The sequence below is a fragment of the Chaetomium tenue genome (assembly GCF_020726465.1).
Source record: "Chaetomium tenue strain MPI-SDFR-AT-0079 chromosome Unknown F5144scaffold_4, whole genome shotgun sequence".
NCBI classification, from domain to species: Eukaryota; Fungi; Ascomycota; class Sordariomycetes; order Sordariales; family Chaetomiaceae; genus Chaetomium; species Chaetomium tenue.
The window spans coordinates 71,598-90,747 of record NW_027117332.1 but is presented as its reverse complement, the minus strand read 5'-3'; the positions used below and the strand labels follow the sequence as shown (position 1 = coordinate 90,747).

General features: G+C 58.5%; 4 protein-coding genes across 4 annotated transcripts; 2 read left to right on the top strand and 2 right to left on the bottom strand.

The window, feature by feature from the left end:
* Window positions 1–281: 281 nt before the first annotated feature.
* F5144DRAFT_570458 (uncharacterized protein) lies at window positions 282–5,425 on the top strand. The gene is made up of 3 exons (XM_066788766.1): window positions 282–562; window positions 804–4,747; window positions 4,811–5,425. The coding sequence occupies exons 1-3, from the start codon at window positions 456–458 to the stop codon at window positions 5,149–5,151; spliced, it is 4,392 nt and encodes a 1,463-aa protein (XP_066642373.1). The 5' UTR covers window positions 282–455; the 3' UTR covers window positions 5,152–5,425.
* Window positions 5,426–5,468: 43 nt separating this feature from the next.
* Window positions 5,469–9,035, top strand: F5144DRAFT_212960 (uncharacterized protein). The gene has a single exon (XM_066783064.1). The coding sequence runs from the start codon at window positions 5,701–5,703 to the stop codon at window positions 8,788–8,790; it is 3,090 nt and encodes a 1,029-aa protein (XP_066642372.1). The 5' UTR covers window positions 5,469–5,700; the 3' UTR covers window positions 8,791–9,035.
* A 6,928-nt stretch (window positions 9,036–15,963) lies between these two features.
* Window positions 15,964–16,419, bottom strand: F5144DRAFT_489147 (uncharacterized protein; the record flags this gene model as incomplete). Its single annotated transcript, XM_066785710.1, has 2 exons — window positions 15,964–16,155; window positions 16,297–16,419. 2 exons carry the CDS (start codon window positions 16,417–16,419, stop codon window positions 15,964–15,966), a joined length of 315 nt encoding a protein of 104 aa, XP_066642371.1.
* Window positions 16,420–17,026: 607 nt separating this feature from the next.
* Window positions 17,027–18,124, bottom strand: F5144DRAFT_547375 (uncharacterized protein; the record flags this gene model as incomplete). Its single annotated transcript, XM_066787468.1, has 3 exons — window positions 17,027–17,194; window positions 17,435–17,737; window positions 17,984–18,124. The coding sequence occupies 3 exons, from the start codon at window positions 18,122–18,124 to the stop codon at window positions 17,027–17,029; spliced, it is 612 nt and encodes a 203-aa protein (XP_066642370.1).
* Between the last annotated feature and the right edge of the window lie 1,026 nt (window positions 18,125–19,150).

Below are 19,150 nucleotides of genomic sequence, written 5' to 3'. Positions count from 1 at the left end.
AAAATGCCGATGCATGTGCAAAAGTCACGATTTCTCCATTTTCGATTTCTCGATTTCTCGATTTCCCACCGTGGAGAACGCGCACAGTGTTACTTTTACAAAATTTGAAATCTGACCGGGCAAAACCCCTCGCGCCCACACTGTGCTGTGCCAAATTTTGCTTGAAATTTCATGGGCCAGTCACGGGTTAGGTCACGTTCCGGTCCAGTAGGTCTAACTCTTGGCACCTCACCTGCCACGACCGGTCGAAACTTTGCGTACCTTCAAAAGGCAAGCCCACCCATCCCGTTCCCAGCCAAGTTCACCTCAGTCAACGAAACCTCGTCACACTAACCCAACCACGAATCACTTTCACCTACGCAATTTACACCTGCATAACACTATCAACAAACCTTCTATCTTATCCTGCGGCAATTGCATACTCCCTCCAGTTTTTGCCAGCAAGCATATCCACCATGCCTCATTTAACATCCAGCTTTGCCTCCGCCGCCGCGGGCCAGAATCGGGACTCGAGAGGAAGTGGACGGAGCGATTCTTCTCGCGGGGCTGGAAGTGGTGAATGGTGAGTCCCGTTCATTCTTTTCGGTCTGCCCGTCCCGTCCTTCCATCCCTCAGGGTTTCCCACCCTCCTTGTCGCCAGACTCGAGCGGGACTCGGATCGCGTGTCAGATGAACAAGAGTTTTTCCCACCCGAGTCCACCACAACACCAAGCCGTGCGGGCGACGAATAACACGAAGAGCGTGGCGGCATAATGCGCGTCATGTTGCTCGCGATATTTCGTCAATGCTAAACTTTGCAACAGGCCTCGCTCGAACGGCACTCGGACCTTTCGCCGACCCTCCACCACCCCATTTAACCAGCCCTCTTCTACAGACTCGGCAGACGTGTCACAACACACCGCCAACGATCCCGCAAACATGTCCTCCCACACGCCGCCAACCGCTCTCGACTCGCAGAGCCCCCGTCAATACAACAAGGACAAAATGTTGGAAGTTTACAATAGCTACGACCCGTCCCAATTCGATACAGCCGCCATTATGCCCAACTGGAACCCAGAGCAACTGAACGGGGGCCATGCGCGGCCATGGGGCAAGTCTTCCGACTCCCCTCATGTACCGCAGGACCCCAGTGTGTGTTGGGACTCGAGCGGGACGCAGCAGCCGATCAGTTTCGAGGACATGTCGGCTGAGGAGCGCGAGATGTTCGCTACGGATGTCAACTCGACACTCAAGCCGCCCCAGCAGAACAAGGAAGGGGCTCATCCAGGCCCCGGAGGGCTCAACGGGCGGAAGGCTTCGATCAGTGTCGGAAACCAGACTCACCACCCGAACTCGTCGCCCTCCACCGCCTCCCGACCCGGCACCCGCCGACGGGAGACGGCCGATACGAATCCCTTTCCCGGCCAGTCGACTGCGTCTCCGACGGCGAACCGGTACGGCCGGGAGGAACCCTGGCTTCCCCGTCGGAGCACCGAGCTGAAGGAAACGGTATCCGACGAGCCGGAGGAGGAGACGAGCGCACGCGACGCCGCGCCCGGCAGACCTCAACAGCCCTTCGGCCTGCCACGCAGCAACACCACGGGTACCTCTGGTTTTGGTGGCCAGAGCTCTCTCTGGGGCCCTGCGCCCGCGCCCGCGCCGACGAGCACCGGAATCGGCGCCTTTGGTAATTTTGCTCTCACGGCCCCAGGCACCGGCGACAAGCGTTTCGGTGCTGCAGGGGGCAGCCGCCTTGCCCACCTCATCCCCAAAGACTCGGTTGACGGTGCCGGCCCCAAACCAAGCGATGCTCCGAGCTGGCGGCCCCGTCAGCGGACGGATACGGACCCTTTTGCCGCCGACGACGGCTCTTCTGGTGGTGCCATGTTGGGCGGCGGCCACGACAATAGCCCGCCCGCCACGGTTGGCCATCATCGGGGTGGTCTCTTTGACACCCCCGTCAAGGGAAACGCCGGCGATTTCGGAATGGCTGGCCTCAATCTAGGCAATCATGGAGACGGCGCCGGCCCGGCGAGCCCATCCGAAACCAACCCGTTTCGGAGCCCCATGGCTGACCGCAGTGGAGACGGTCACATTGACTCCGACGTGGACCGGCTCGTCCACCCCGGCCCCGGTTCTGATCATCAATCAAACTTCGGCACGTTCCCCCGCTCCTTCAGCACGGCCGCGTTCGATGGCAGCGACCGAAGCCAGACCTCGAGTGTCGGAGCTAAGGGCTTCGCCAACGTCATGCCTCTCTCGGGTTGGCCTGCCGGTCCTTCGGCCGGCACACCCGACCGCGAGCGCGCCCCTTTCCAGCATCCCTTTCCTGGGGGCTTCCTCAATTCGTTCAATGACCTTCCATCCCCCGGTCTGAGCGGGCTGAGCGGCGTGTTTGGCCCCCCCAGCGCTTCAAGGCTGGGACGTGGCAAGCTGGAGTCCCTTTTCCCTCCGGCCATGCAGGCTCAGATGCACAACCACGACCAAGATAGCCTGAGCGATTCGATGCCCGATCTTCGTCAAGCCAACCCGCTCGGCGCCATCGGCCGAAGTACCATCGGCTTACAGCGCGACACGGACAGTCCGGCGAGGTCCGGGAGGGGCGGCTTCGAAGACTTGATCCCAGCATCGGACTCGGCCCGATCGCCCTTCTCGACGGTCGAGCATGGTCCGAGCGGCCTCACTTCGACGGCTCAGGCCCAATCCTTCCCCACGACTGCCGGCGGTGCATCATTCCCCACCAGCCAGTCTGCCGACCCCGCGGCTGCTCGGACTATGGTGATGCCAGACAGGATGCGTTGGGTCTATCTGGATCCCCAGGGCACAGTCCAAGGGCCGTTTAGTGGTCTGGAGATGCACGATTGGTACAAGGGCCACTTCTTCACCCCAGATCTCCGCGTTAAGCGTCTTGAAGATAACGACTTTGAGCCGCTTGGCCAGCTCATCCGGCGCATCGGGAACTCTAGGGAGCCATTCCTGGTTCCACAGATGGGTATCCCCCACGGACCCCCTCCTTCGGGCGGACCCTTTGGCGGGCCTACCACCGAGGCTGTCCCGCCGCTCCCGAACGCATTCCCCTCCTTCGGGCGAACCCTCACCGCCCAGCAACAAAACGACTTGGAGCGCCGTAAGCAGGAAGAGCAGATGCATCAGGCTCGGCAGCGGGAGATGCACCACCACACCGGATTCGGAAGACTGCCACCCATCCAGCCCGGTGGCCTGCATCACCACTCCAGTGCCCACAGCCTCCAGAGCCAGCCTAGCTTTGGAAGCATGACGTCTCCGATCGGGGTCACCCCCCAGCACTCCCTGGGCCCCATTGCCCCGGCAGGCGGCTTTTTCGACTCAGCTCTTAACATGGCTCCCGGCCCCGCCCAAGCACCGATGGGGCCCGCCAGCGGCCACTACCAGGAGCTGAACTTCAACGAGCGCCAGATGCTCGCCAACATGCCGTCGACCGGAGATCTCTCAGGCGCCTTTTCTGGGGCTCAAGCCCCTGGTGGCCCCGTAGGCGAGGGCAGCGGTTTGCGAAGTCAGCTCCCTAGCGTCGATCAGCTCCAGAGAGACTCCGAAGGCTTTAGTGAAAGACTAGAAGAGTTCCACGAGCTGCGCGCTCAATTTGACGCCGAGCAAGCCGATGCTGCCGCCGCCTCCGAGTCGAGGGACAATGGCGCAGAACAGGGGGAGAAAGCAAGCGTTGAGGCCACAGTGGAATCCACACAGGAAGCTGGCGCTGCCGGCTCAGGGTCTGCCGAAGCGAGCATGACTAGAACGCAAGCGGAGCTCACCCTTACGGAAAAGGTGCGCAAGACGCAAGCCGATAACGCCAGGTCAGAGCCGGCGCCGGCTTCGGACCTCCCGATGCCGTTCCCTCCGCCAGCACAGGCCACACCGCTCCCAGCTCCCACGGCCCAACGCCTGGCCTCCAATCTGCCAGCTCGATATGGCGATCGTTCCGGATCGGGCAGCCCAGACACGACTTCGGATGGAGCCGCCCTCGCGCCGCCCCCTACCGCCCCCTGGGCCCCCCAGCCTGGCGCGGAGGCGCAAAAGGGCCCGAGCCTGAGAGAGATTCAGGAGGCCGAGGCCAAGAAGGCGGCCAAGAAGGAAGAGGCGGCGGCCGCGGCGAGAAGGGCAGCTTTGGAGCAAGAAGTCGCGCTTCAGCGCGAGCGCGAGAAGGCAGCAGCGGCTGCGGCCAGCTCCGGCTTGCCGGCGGCGAGCACTTGGGGTACCGGATCGCCGGTGGGCGCCCCCTCCGGTAGCCCGTGGAAACAACCTGCCACGCTCAAGACGGCCGTGGTTGCGGCGGCCTCGGGAAGCACGGCGTCCAAGAAGACGCTCGCCGACATTCAGCGGGAGGAAGAGCTGCGGAAGCAGAAGTCTGCGAAAGAGGCCGCGGCTGCCGCCGCCGCCACGCAGGCCAACACTACGCCGGCGCCCTCTATCGGAAAGCGATACGCCGATCTCGCCAGTAAGGGCTCGGGGTCGCCCGGCCCTATGGCGTCTGCCGTGGCCGCGCAGCCCGTCCAGAGCGGTGGTTGGGCAACGGTTGGCGCGGGCGGCAAGGTGAAGGCTCCGACGGGCCCTGCGGTTCAGAGCCGTTCCCCAAGCGTGGGCAACGCCAAGGGAACGTCGTCTCCCATCCTGGCTAAGCCGGCGGCCAGGCCCGGACAGACCACGGCTCGGGACGCCAAGGACTGGGCGATGGAGGAGTTCAAGAAGTGGCTGCACCGCGAGTTGGGTCGTGGCCTTATTGGGGTCACCGACAGTAAGTTTTACTCCTACCCCGTTCCGCCAGTCCGTCCTGCATACTAACGAGTCGGTCTCCTAGTCGAGCAATTTGCTGTTGCCTTGTTGGAGATGCCCCTGGATCCCGCGATCCTTTCCGAGGCTGTGTACGGGAATAGCAAGACCATGGACGGTCGGCACTTTGCTGAGGAGTTTGTCCGGCGCAAGAAGCTCGCCGACCGAGGCGTCGTAGAGAAGGAACCGGCTAGTGCGACGACCGAGGGCAAGAACAGCGGCTGGAACGAAGTGGCCAAGAAGGGCGGCAGCAGCGGCGGCAGCGGCGGTGCTAGCCTCTCAGCCGGCGGCAGCAGCGCCACCGCTCCCAAGGACGACATCCCTGGCTTCCGTGTGGTCGCCAGCAAGAAGAACAAAGGCAAGAAATAGGCCGGTTCCCTGCAACTAGTTTTCGTATATGAAGGAGGATCAAGCTCCGGGGGCACATGAGGGCGGGTAACCCAGAATGGATAACTGAATGTGAGATTGGCTTGGGCAGTGGATTGGCTTGGGCGGTGGTCATGTTGAGACGGCATGTAGTATGTAACAGTGTATGGACCTAACGCGCTGTATTCTGGTAGCAGCTATATGTAACTGAACAGCAGACTATGTAGCTATCGAGTGTAAAAAGAAACAAAAAAGAAATATATTCGTACCCTTCGCTACTTCATGTGTGCATGGCTTTCCCTCCTTGTTTCCAGGACTGATGGGATTCCTGAGCGGGCCAACCAATCTCTCTTATCTAATCGCTGGGCTGCATCAACAACCCCGCCATCAGATGCCCCACTTTATTTTCTGTGCTGAAGAATTTCGGCTGCCCCTCCATCGAATCGCACAGCATCCACTGAAGAAAGAAGGTGGGCATCATCATCGTGAATGGAAATTGGGTGAATACATCTTCGGGTCTTTATTTTCCATTTTTTTTATATCCATTCTACGATGGCCTCCACCCTCACCAACTGGCTCAACGCCGGGAGGTACCTCGATGTTCTACTCAGCGATGCCGCGGGGCATCTGATCGATGACTTTGTCAGCTCGTTACCAACAACAATATCGGCGCGGCAAGAACCCAACGGCGCCAGCACAACTACCACAGATGTCTCGTCCCAGGACAGGCTGGCTGTCGGCCTGGCCGCGCTGAATGCCTTTTTACAGGGCAATGTCACGGGGCCGGTGCTGGATGAGAAGGCCCTGCGCCGCGTGGAGGGGCGGTTTTGCTCGACGACGGGCGACCAACAGCGGAAGGATGTAAGGAAAGCGTGTCTGCGCTCGTTGGATGTGGATGGCGTGTCGGTTTATGAGTATGTGCCGCTGGTGGAGTTGTTTTGCTTGGCTCGGCATGTGTTGGTTGCGTCAGGGGCACAACCGACGGGGGATGAGGTTGCTGCTGGGGTTGCGGACGCTGCGGCTAGGTCGCCCGAGTGGCTGGCCCTGAGGGTGCGTGTCTGGCACTACAAGCTGTTGACCCAGCCTAGCTTGGGGCCTGGGTCGGTGTTCAACAAGGCCTCGCAGTGGTGTGATGTGCCGAGTTTGCAGGGCGCTATCGAGGAGGGGCTAAAGGCGTTGGAGGAGGAGATTGTGGGTGGTGGGCAAGGATGGAGTGACCTAGAGAAGGTGCAGTTTTTGGTGGAAAAGGCCAACGTCTGCATCTCGCTGGGGCTGGACCGCGTGGCCAAAGAGGCGCTGCAGAAGGCAACTGAGCTGAGCGGGTTTGTCTACGCTCTTTCTGGTGCGCTAGGAAAGAGGACAAAGTTCCAGGAGAAGAGCACCAGCCAGCTTGTGGTGTTAGCGAAAAGTGGGGAGGGTGCGAAGGCCGACGACGAGCAGGCGAGACCACAGGCGCTCGCGCTTAACGACGATACACTACTGGAAGATCTCGAGTTCTCCAAGGACAAGACGGAGGATGACCCGAAGTCGGGGCTACCGGCACCCTTGAAGGACCTGTCGCCAGATGAGCAACCACAACTGTCTCCCATGGATCAGATCATCCTCCTCGCCGAGGCGACAGTGAAGGATGCTTTCTCACCAGCCGACACCCTTACCTCGGAGGAGGTCCTTCCCTTCGCTGTCCGCGTCATCTCGGACAAGTCCACCAACTGGCAAATTTACACCCACGCACTTCTAGTACGGTCGAGGATTGAGATGCACCGCAGCAGGACCATCGAGCGAGGCGTGCTCCAGATGCAGGCCGTGGTTGACCAAGTCATTGTGGACACCACTCAACCAACTGCCGAGGACGCCCCTGAGCCCGTTCAGGAACTGGAGGCCGCTGTTCCCAAGATCAAGATCACGGGAGATCGCGACGAAGCCCCCAAACCCGACAACAAACCCACGTCTTTCTTCCCCGCTGCGAAACCAACGGAATCGGCCCCGGCACAGGTCCGCCTCGAGCACCTTCACGCTCTGAGCTCGCCTCCCAGGTGGCATCTCGAGTCAGAGCTTGCCTACTCGTGGGCTGGCGTCGGTTCGTTGGTTTCTGCTCTCGAAATCTTCAAGCGGCTCCGTCTGTGGGCCGAAGTCGCCCTGTGCTATGCCAGCAACGCGGCCAAAGAGGACGAGGATGGACGGGGGAGCAGCGGGGAAGCTAAGGCCAAGGCCATTCTACGATGGCGCTTGTATCAAAAAACCGGGACGTCGCCGGAGCAGCAGGATCAGTCGGGCGAGATAGAGGAGGTGGATGTGGATGAGTTAAAGGAGGCAGATTACCACGGGCCAGAACGCCAACCCGCTCCACCCAACGCGCCTCGTTTATGGTGCATCCTCGGCGACATTGAGGATGACCCCGCTCACTACGAACGAGCCTGGGAGCTTTCCAAACACCGGTTCGCGAGGGCACAAAAGTCTCTCGGCGAATACTACCTGCAAAAGAAGGACATCGAGCGTGCAAGGGACGCCTACCGAAAGGCGGTTACCTCCAACCGGCTCAGCTCAGAGCTATGGAACCGCATGGGCGACATCAGTCTACGACTTGGAGACTTCTCCGACGCTGCAGAGGCATTCAGCAGGGCCATCGCCTCCTCCGATAACATCACCGGCGGTGAGGACGCCCGCACATGGAGCAACCTAGGTAGCGCCTACTACAGCCTCTACGTGGAACGTGTCAAGGAAGTCAAACAGCAAAAAGAAGCCGGCAAGGCCGACGAACTCACCACCGCCACCACCGCCGCGCCGACAGCAGCGGCCGGTGTCTACGACGACGAAGAGGAAGACCTAACGCCCTCCTCCAAGAAGAGCACACAATCCGACCCCTCAGCGCTCCTCACTCAGGCCCTCGCCGCCTACAAGCGCGGCGCCACCATCGCTCACGACAACTGGCGCATCTGGGACAACGTCGTCACCCTCGCCGCCCGCCTGCGGCCCCTACCTGTGTCCGACCTCCTCCTGGCCCTACGAAGCGTCGCGCGCATCCGCGCCACCGAGGACGCACTGGATATCGACATCCTGCGGCTATTACTGAACGAAGCTGTCCTGGGACCGGAGAAGCCCGCTCCTTCTTCCTTTTCTTCTTCCTCTACTACTACTACTACTACAAACGGCGGGGAAAAGAAAGCGGGCGCGTACGAGCCGCCGCGGGGCACGCCGCAGAGGAACGTGTGCGACTTCCTCGAGGGCACCGTCGTCCCGCTGGTGACGGCGCGGTCGGAGCTGTGGGAGCTGGTGGCGCGCGAGCGCGTGTGGCGGGCCGACTACGCGGGCGCCGTCGATGCTTCGGAGCGCGCGTGGCGCGCTGCGGTGGGCGGAGGTGCGGGTGGGGGTGGGTTGCTGCCGTCGAGTGGGAAGGGGGATGGTGCTGGTGGTGGGGGGCGGAGCTGGTTGGAGGATCGTGAGGGGTGGCAGGCGGTGGTGGAGCGCACGGATGATTTGGTGTCGATGCTCGAGAACTATGGTGAGGAGGTGCCCGAGATCGGCACCAGGTGGAAGGGCAAGGCCCGGAGCGCCGTCCGGAGTGTCATGGGCAAGGCCAAGGAGAACTGGGAGGGGAGTGAGGAGTGGGAGAAGCTGGTGGCGCTGCTGGAGGGGTTGAGATGATCTCGGGGTTTCGAAACGGGTAGCCATGTTGCCGCGCCCCTTTGGTTTCGTTTCGTGTCGCTTTGTTTCGTTTCGTTTGGCTGGCTCAAAAGCAACAGGGATATAGAGAAACAACTGCAAGGATAGAGGGAGTGGGTTGGTAGAAGGCAGGCTGCCTTGTTGGGTATGCCTGGTGTCGGGAAGGACAATTGCCGCACGCCACTGACCAGTCATGGTCAGACAAATCAACACATGTCAACAGGACTTCGAGAACCTTGCTGACCGGGTCGGTGAAAGTGGGAATGGAGGTCAACAGGAGAGCAAACACGCAGAAACAGCTCCTCGTCGTCGCCACTGGCAGGAACTTTGCTCTCCCAGCAGCCCGATGCGTTACCCGATTTGCTGTCAGCCCTCACGGCCTCTAGTTATGGTTGGCTACCATCTCGGACGGTGATTCCTAAGAGGTTGAGGTCGGCCGGCAGGCCTGGTCGAGAACGTGGGACGTCTTCCGATGGTACACCTTGCCTCGACGAGAGGCGTTCTTCTTCCGCGGTGCTCTTGCCGATGGTGGCCCCGTCGGGAAGGGTCTTCCCGGCGGACAGGGGCTTGCTGTCGGGTGTCGTCTGCATACTGGCTTGGGACCCGACTTCGAGGTGAGGCTACTACCCGTTTGTTTGTACATATCCTAAGCGGGTTGCTACCCTACCTGGTGTACTTATTCGATGGCGAGAGACCGATTTGGTAGTTGATATCCGAATATGAAATAGATAATCTTTGATTTTGGGGTTGTATCTAATTATCACCTCCTTTTCGGAAGCGGGCGACCTTGGGAAAAAGACTTCTGCACCAGCTGCGGCCTACGTAGCAGCCTGTAACGGCGTCACGTTTTGAGGATGTATTTGTGCGCGGCAGTGCCCTTTTGGGTAACATGGCCGAACATCAGTTTGCGACGTGGTATTGCTAGTCGATAGAGTTTCCAGGTTAGGACGGACGTCCGTTCCGGTTCTTTTTTTGTTTCCATGCCCGACAACTCCCCTCTCCCGCCATGTCCAACTAATAGATCAACGCGGTGGTGATCTACTCATTTGTGTAGGCATGGGTGGTTCATGGCAATACTGTTTTACTCGGCGTTCGGGTTGGATAACTAATCCGTCGGACTGGTAGCAAACATGTCATGTCATGGAGTCACACATGATTTACAGCCTCTTCTCAAGAGACATGGGTATTTCAAAGTCATGGCAGTCTGTCATCGCGAATGGAAGCACAAGCATGATGAGTATGGCAAGTTACAGTGAAAAGAGGTGAGCTACGACTTCATACATAGTAGCCTACTCTTGTCTTGAGTCTTGCTTCGTAGACTCTCCCTAGAACTCATTGTTATTCCAGTTGGCCAATCAAATTGTCCTCGGACGGAAGACATTCCGCCCTTCGAGCAAATCTCTTATTGGGGGTGGGGGCTGTCTTGAAGATGCCCTACCAGTCGGGCTGTTCGGAATGCTAAGACACGGAGAAAAGAATTGCGATCTGTCTAACATTCTTTGCAGGAGAAACAGCACCGGAATGGTAGGGAAGCCCTGGGTCACGATAATATTTCCGATATCAAATTGGTTCAGTTGCGGTTCTCGACGCCGATTTGGGGCTGGCTCTCGCTGTCCTCGCCGCCCCTATTCGGATCTGTCGGGTCGTCGGGCAATCCATCGCCCGCGTGTCATCTTCCCCGGGTTGGCGATCGCCCCATTGTAATTGTACACTAATTCCCTGGCTTGGCCTCGATACCGATCCGAGTCCACGGCATGGGCTATCGTCATCCTAATCCTCATCTGGCCGATCCGCGATCTGGCCCGGTCTGTCTCAAAGACACGAAAACTGCTTGGCTGCTCCATTCTTACGTTGGCAACAGCCTCGAGTGATCGCCGCCAGGAGCCTCATGAGTGGATGTTGGTTACGAGATCTCGTTCGTGACGAGTTGCTAATGCCTGTTTTTTGCTCGGCAAACTTCACACCTCTCAGTCAGACCCAGTCCGATCTCGTCAGATGAGCTTCGGTACCGGTACATGGGGCGGACGTGGACAATGCGGGATCTTCCGCCAGCAAGGCCCCCGTCACGCCACAGTCGCGGAAGCAGGTGGAGGACGGACAGACGGGAGAAGTTGAGGCCGGTGGTACTACCAAGAGCCACCAAAGCAGCGATTAGCCAGTAACTGGGCGTCGAGGAGTTCACCCCAGCGCTCGTTGGCGAAAACATGAAGTAATTTAGCGCCAAAAGGCCTCGGCACTGCACATCTTCGCCAGGGCATGCTGAGGAGGCTGTGGGCAAGGACAACACCGGTCTCGTTGTTCGTTAGCCTGAGACGAGCGGTGATGTGACGATGGGCACGCACGCTCTTTTCACACCAGAGAGCCTTGGCGTGGGACTCGACCCAAGCAGGGACTGCATAACAGCAAAGGAATCCGAAAAAGGGAGGTCCCAGTGAGAGGGAACGCAAATCCTCCGGCAGATCACTGACCAGGGGCCCAGATTGGGACATGGCGCCAAGAGGGATCAACAGCCCGACCTGCCCGATGGTGTCCGCACCGGCCCTATTCCCTCATCGCCGGGCAGCGAGAATCCCCGCTGACAGTGCCGTGAATGCCGTCACATTCTCCCTGCTCCTGCCCTGTTGGGTCTCTTGCATTGGGCGTTGCTTGAGTTGTGTGTGGGAGAGGAAGTGAGAAACGCGAGTTGGTTTCAGGGGGGGGACCCAGGGGAGGGTGGTTGGGAAGCAGCAGACGACCAACAAAACGCGCTTCCGATCAAGCGGGTGGCGGCGAAGAGGGAAAGCAAGCCACAATACGCAAGAATCCAGACCGTCGAATTGGGCTGCCAGGATCACGGCGGAGGGGGGTACCCTTTTTGGCCATTCCGGGCTTGCATCTCTCAGCCAACAAGAGCGGGACGCGGTGCGCCACTGTGCCAGTCCCCCCAGTTGCCAGTCCCGGAGATTCCAACTGCCTGTTGAGGCGTTGGGAGGCGTTGGGAACTGGCGTCTTTGCTTCGCTGGCCTGCGGGTGGAACAAGCCGGCGCCGCCAACAGTGGGGGAGTGTGAAAATGTCTGACTGCGGGCCGTTGAGATCGTCTCAGGCGGTCAGGCCGCCCTAAAAACGAGATCGGCGAGCTGCCGGGCCGCTAATCCACCGATGGCTTTGTGCCCAGCCCGATAATTGCGAGGATTACTAGGGGTAAGAGGCCAGGTACCGGATACACGTGTCCGGTCCGCGATGGAACGCGAAATTTCTTTTCCTTTCTCAGCGCCCTTGAGATTGGAAAAAGCTTGACGATACCGAGTTGGAAATGTTGGGAGGCCGGAGGATCACGACGCTAGGATCGGAAGAGCAAGGGCTCAGTCCTCAAGGGGACTGGTCCGCCTATCCTGGTCGGCGATCACTGCAGCCCCGGTCTTCCTGGGTGCTTAATCACACTCCAGGGGTGCGGGATCGGCTTGGGATCGTGGATCAAAAGAAAGGCTCATAACTAACGGGGCTCCTTGGGTAGATCAGAGCCTGCATGAAATGACACAGGGACCGCCAGGCTCATAACTAACGGGGCTCCTTGGGTAGATCAGAGCCTGCATGAAATGACACAGGGACCGCCAGGCTCATAACTAACGGGGCTCCTTGGGTAGATCAGAGCCTGCATGAAATGACACAGGGACCGCCAGGCTCATCTGGTCCCCGCCTCACTGTTTGCAAACTGGCCTCCCTTTTCGTTTGCACGGTACCAGACTTGCTTGCCGGTTGTGGCTAATAACGATTATTGGCCGCTGCCGTGGCCAGCTCGGCCTTCGTTAACGATGACAGTGAAGTTTTGAGCCTGCTTCCCTCCCGAGGCAATGTCGGATATGAATGCATTGCTTGTTGAACTGGGGCTTGCTGGGCACAACGCCGGAACTCCTCTGCCGGTGCCGCTCCCTCCTCGCAACGGAACAGCTTCCGCAAGCTTGGGAAGAAAGAGGGAGAAAGCGGTGGGCATGTGGTGACTGCGGCGCCGCACTTCATCGGGGCAGCTCCGCGGAAGTTCCATGACGAATTAGATCGGGGCGGTTAGGAACGCCCAACATGGCACGAATCATCCATGAGGCCGGAAAAGTTAACCGCTCAGGTACATCCATTTTGCTGATCGGAGCGAGGTTGGCCCTTCTCCTCCGTTAACGATCCGCAAACAGGGTGGACGTTTGCATCGGGCATGCTGCGCTTCGCCGAGATGCCCGGCTTCCTGTTGGCCGTCGGCGGGTCAGGCCATGGGTATCTGCATTTCACTACGGGACCCGGCATGATCGCGATCGAGCTCCTGATGAAATCCCAATACTCAAGGTGCCAGGCCGAAGGAAAGCATTTGCCATTTGATCCCGCTCGTGGAGAGGGCGCACTGTTCGTACTTGGAGTCTTGACTGGGGGCGGACCGTCCCACTGGACTCAGACATGTCGTCACGTCTAAGGGCGGGATGTTGTAGGTAAGCAAGAGCAACAGAGAAGCTGAATCAGGATCTCAATGCTCCGCCCCTCTTGATGGTCCAAAATAGCTGCGACGCACGGGATGCCAGTGAATCTGTAGCATGGGATGGGCGAGAACCCACGATGGTCGGTCAACACGTGGTCCCTTGCCCCTGGTGTGAGACGTTTGGTTTCTGGTCCCAACTTTCAAGCGACCCGGTCCCTGCACGCCCAAGTTGGACACGCAGTTTCGCTTGTTGTAATCCACCTGCCTGCTCCATGTCTGAGATCTGGCACTGGTTCGGCTCCCATCAACCATCCCGTTTCACCGTATGCATTCTGGTTCGACCGTGCTAAGTTCGCCATAAAGATCTTGAATCGTGTTGATCGAGTCCCAGAGGAGATGATGGCTGCATTACATGCTGTTGCGATAAGATTTCTCTTCTGCCATACCGCAATATCATCCAGCTAGAATCTGAATGTTCGCCTGGCTGGCGGTCAAGGGCGGTTACGGGCGTAACGGTACACATTCCGCAGCACACGACTGGCTGAGATGGCCCGAGATGATGCGCCGTTTTCGCCTTGCGGCAGGATCGAGGGATCAAGCAGGAGATGGTGCGAGGTTGCGGCATCCCGCAGGCCAGGCACCTACCCATAGCAGAAAAGCGGTGTCGGTTTACCCTCGAGTGTAATTCAAACACATTGCCAGGAAACCCCAACCATTCAAGGGCCGATTCCGGGTCACCAACCAAACTCCTTTCTGTGATGGTGGGTTATGCATCTGGTACCGGCCGCCGTCGTCGCCAACTGTACTATGCAATGATCGACCATGGTGCTTGTTGACCGAGTACGCACAGCGACGCCCCCATCAGGCGAGCATTCATGCGTGAACGGTGTCAACATATCAGAGCCTGAACTCTGAGGAAAACACCCTCAAGACCTCAACTACGGCCGTTGAGGTACCGCAAGCAGACAGACGCCCATGGCGATCTCTGCGGAACACGGCGGCTAAATATGCGTCAACTAATGGCATACTTCGTACACGCTGCGCAATGTTTTGGTCACTGAGACGGGAAAGCTGCTTTTCGCCCTTGGACCTGCGTTTGGGAGTCAGATGAGATGCGTTTGTGGGGCCCCCTAATTACACCACGATCATGCAGCAGAAGTGAGACGGGGGGTCTGCTCCAGATTCAACTCCTACTATTCCACATTCCACACTCCCGCAGGAGGAACGGCGTCAGCTCCAAACCACGTAGCATTTCATGCAGGCTCACTTGGACAGCGTGTGGGCGAAAACATTGTCTCAATCCTATCTCGATTATGGGCACTGCTTGACTGTGCCTCGACTGAAGCCTGGTGGCAATTGATGAATGGGTAGGAGTCTGTTTAGAAAGGGCCAGGTTAGACTTCATAAAATGCCTCAGTGAGCAAAGTGCGGTTCAAGCGAGCTCTCGCTTCACTAGCCCTGCGGCGAGCTGAGCCTGGAACACAACTGAGAATGGGTCGAGCTTGAGATCTGCGACATGTTTGGTGGTGGCGCGGATGGACTGCCGAGATCCTAGTACCTAATCTTGGCCCAGATTCCGCACCAGCTTTTTGTGCGAGCTTGGTTGGAGACTCGGGAGGGGATGATGGTGCACATTTGGTACATTGTGGCACACGAACGAGTAGCCACTCCTTGCGCGGGTACCCGCACCTCCCGGAAGCCGTCTCGATGGGTCCGTCGACGCAAACGTTGCACCAGGGACAGGCAAGTTCGCGGGAGGCCGTCAAATCTGGAGATGCTTGTACGGCCGTAGATCGCGCGTGTTGGCGTCGTGACCTGAGTTGAGCATGTGCAGATGCTGCAGGTGCTGCAAATGCTGCAACGCCATCTCTGAAAATCCCAGGTCTCAGCTGGTCTCAGCTGACGGGATGTGGTCCAGAGATTGATGCAGGCGACCCTCATCGCGTGCTGTGTCACTGATTCCCAAGTGCTTACCCAGGTACATGAGCGGAGCTCGTCTGGGTGGACTGCTTCCCGCATGATCTCGATTCGCCGGGTGAGAGGGCGATCGGATCTAAACCCATGCGGTGAAGCCGTGGAAGGAAGCGGGTGCGGACAGGGAGAATGCGGTCAGAAAACAGACCTCGGGATTCAAGAAATGCAACTTCGAGCAATCGCTAACCTTGGAGAGATTGAAAGCGGCACGCGGGCTGAAAGATGATGCAAACCAAAAGTGCATCCATTATCGTCGCTACAGAACTTGAACTCGGAAGGCAGCTAAATCATTGTCGCTCAACAATTTTTAGGGTTGGCCCTGGGAGGTTATTATTATTCTGGTAGGAAGGGACGTGAAGTTGGCTGACTTCGGAGTCGAGGCAGGCACGATTTCCACTCAACTGCACTTTATTTTTATCTTTTTTTTCTCTCCACCCACATTTGGATCATGTGTTTGGGGCTCGACATCTGAAAATCTTCACTTCCAATTTTACCTGATTTACGAGCATCGATAAAGATGACAATGAAAAATCCCACACGGAGGGTGCATTGACGACGAGAGGCAACATTTTCACATGATCGTTTTAGTCACGATGGGTGCTATCATAATGCTGCAGTTTGGGGCCGTTCGACGCTGGCCGTGAAGTGCCTGTTGAATGCCACATCGAAGCTGAAGGTTGCTCGCATGTTTTCGGGCAGACTCGGCTCTCCCTTGCTCGCCTACCACTAACGGTATAATACCCTAGACACCACGTTTCACGGCGCTCAGCCACTCGCATTGTTTCCCCGCGCCACGGTCCAAGGCACGACACGTCGAATTACAGGGCCTGAGTTCACCCAACGGCGGACAGAGATCGGGGACCCTGGTTCCCGTGGTCGATCTCGGCTTGTCGATGCAGACACATGTGCAGCACGCCAGCTTGACAGGTATGCACTACGTCCGTAGTTGCCACAAAGCAATATTCCTGTTCAACCACATCTTCGCGGATGTCTAGACAGCATCTAAGTGTCTCCCCCTCCCCGCAGTTTTCCCCTTCGACCATGCCTGATCCCTGGAAGAAACACACGCAGTCACGCACTCATCCACCAGTGCTCCCTCGGGCCAGCGCCTGGCTGCACAATCGGTGATGCCTCGGCCTCCAACAGGCGTGCGAACCCGCCGGGATACTCGCTGTTTCTGCAGTTTATCTGCGGCCATGCCTGCTGTCGTGATCGAAAAGGGTGCGGCGAACTTGCGCAGCTGTGAGTGAGGCCACAGAGTTAACGACGGTGTCGTCGTATCAACATGGCTGGGCGGCCCCCTTCAACCTTGGCTTTATATGCGCCGTACGCCTCCGTCAACATGAGCATCCTCGCCATTCTCAGGGAACCATTCACCTGGGCCGACGTCCATACGAGTCCTTTGCCAGCCCCTTCACCGCATCACATATATAATTATCGAACTTGGGCGAATCGCATTTCTGGCTACTTGTTGCAACTGGGTCCTCTGCCAGCAAATCTCTTCATCACCCGCTCTCCGTATCCCGCCTGTCATCAATTGGAGGACAAGAACCCCGCGTCACAAAGCACCACCTGTCCGTCTTGGCTTGGATGCTCCATTGTGGGAAGGAATCCGACAAAGACACGACCTGTTTTGCCATATCGGTAACTTCTTGTCAGAATATCAAGGGTTGGATCAGGGGTCCTGGTAAGTGCTGCCAAGCCATTCACTGCGACCCTTTTTTTCAGCTTTGCCTTGCCGTCTCCTGCTGCTACGCCACTCAGCTGGCTCGAGGCTTCCGTTCTGCACCGAACGCCCGGCCGGTTCAGCTCGCTGTCGAGCCATTGGTCGCGGCATTCGCGAACCTCGGCCAGCACTGGTCCCATCCCAGCGTGCCGAGCTGCGGGTGCTGCCGCCCCGTGGCCTGCTTTGCCCGGGTCCGGGTCCACAGGGGGGTGTTCACGATTTGGCGAGCTGGGCCGGTGAACGTTAGCTTGAAGATTTCCAGTCACTGCACTGCCGTCACTGCCGTCACCGCCGTGGGCTTCTGGGAACATGACAGCTGCCATGTAACCCCATGACAGCAAACCACGGAGAGCGTCGTGAGGGTGCTCGGATCTGTTTCCCCCCCACACGGCAACCTTCAGACGCTTGAAGCGGCAGCTCCCTAATTGACGGATCGGCGCCTAGGTCACTCAAATACCCGCCCCCAGCTCCGTCTACTCAGCACTACCGCAGTACCGCTGCCAGGGCCGACCGGGCTGCACCGCCGATCTGCGGCGTTGGTTCCGTCCGAGCCCCTCCGGTATCCCTCCTCGGGGTAGGTGGTTAGAATCGGAGATTTCCTCGAGTTTCTGCGACTGTCGGCGGCATTCATATCTCGTTTCCGACTGATCGCCACTAACGCGTCAACCGGCGACCGTGGAAGTGCCGTCCGGCGACCGAGCGTCGCATTTTCGATCACAGGGATCAGAGGATTGCCGCGCAGCTGATCTGGGGTCCCAGATCCGCGAAAGACGATCTCTTTCCCCCTGTGCTTGCAGGTTACCAGGTCTCGCTCCACACATCATCCAATAATAAACTCCGCTGACCAGCCTTGCAGGTGGGCCAAGCCATTTCTCTCTGCTCTTCCTCGCCCTCATTCGGCCAGACAACCCCCTGTTACTTTGCCCAGCGTTCCACAAACCACCCCATCGGCGTTGGGATATTCTCCTAGCTTCCCCCAGGGGAGTGAGCGAGTACAGGTACCTCCCGCCCACCGGCCATCGCCCCCTGCACTCACCATTCCGCTAGGCTTTGCTTTTCTCTCTGTCTGGCCTTGCGCTTCGTTCCGAGATTTTCGGGGCTCCCACCGGTGTCGCGTCTTGCCCATATTTGTCTTGATCTGCCATTTGGGCTCTCTCACCATGTCTTCGTGGTCCATGCCGCGCGCCGGGCCTTGCTGGCAACCTCGTGTTCCCTTTTTTCCAGTTCTTTCTCAAACAAACTCTTGGAGACATTCTCTCCCACCTCTCGACATCTTTCCATCCTTGCAACCTGACACACACACACACACACACACACACATGTCGGCGCCGGTTCCCCACCCCCCAATGACCCTTGCATGATCCACATCTCTCTCCCGGAGACCATGGAATCTTGCATTCAACGGCTGGGTCAGTTCCTATCCCTGTTCTCACCCGCACGCCATCCCTCCTCCTTGCTCGTCGTCGTTGTCACCTGCTGGTATCCCGAGTGCTCACAGAGTCTCCGGACTTTGCCCGGGTGAGAGACGCTTGAGTCGCCTTTCACATTCTTGGCACACCGTTCCGCGGGGCAGTCGACAAGACCGAAGGGGTTGTCTGTCTGTCTGTCAGGGAACTAAGGGCGAGACGGAAGGCTTGCCGGTGGGCGCGCCTGTCCTGATCTCAACCTCGCAACCCACATTCCGGAGCCTGCTGAGCGCTCGCCGAGCTGATCCTCCAACCCTCCCCAGATATGCAAGCTGCTGCTGGTCTGTGTTGCCTTGTCCATTCCACCACTCGCGGTATTCCACTTCATCTTCCCGTCCGCCCTCAGAACATCAAAGGCGTAGTGTTTGTTGTCTTGACTCTGTCTTGAACACAACTCGCGTACCGCTCCTGCTCCCTCATCTTTGCTCCACTCAGGGGTTCAGTTCATCCTTTCTTCTTCGCCGCTCCACCACTCGGGCTCACGTACACACCAGACGAACCGTTCACGGATACCCGCTGCTGGCGACTGCAAACGTTCTGACATATCATCATGCGAACAGGTTCAGGATAGCTGCATACAATCAAACCTAATCTCCACCATCCCGGCCCCGAGAACCGTTCTTGACACCTGAGGACGAATAGGCCTTTTGTGCCAATCAGCAGCCGAGTAAGTGCCATTTCGTGCCCCTGCCCCCATCCCCCCGCGGCTTCAGGCTCCGCGCCCATCATCGGAGGAG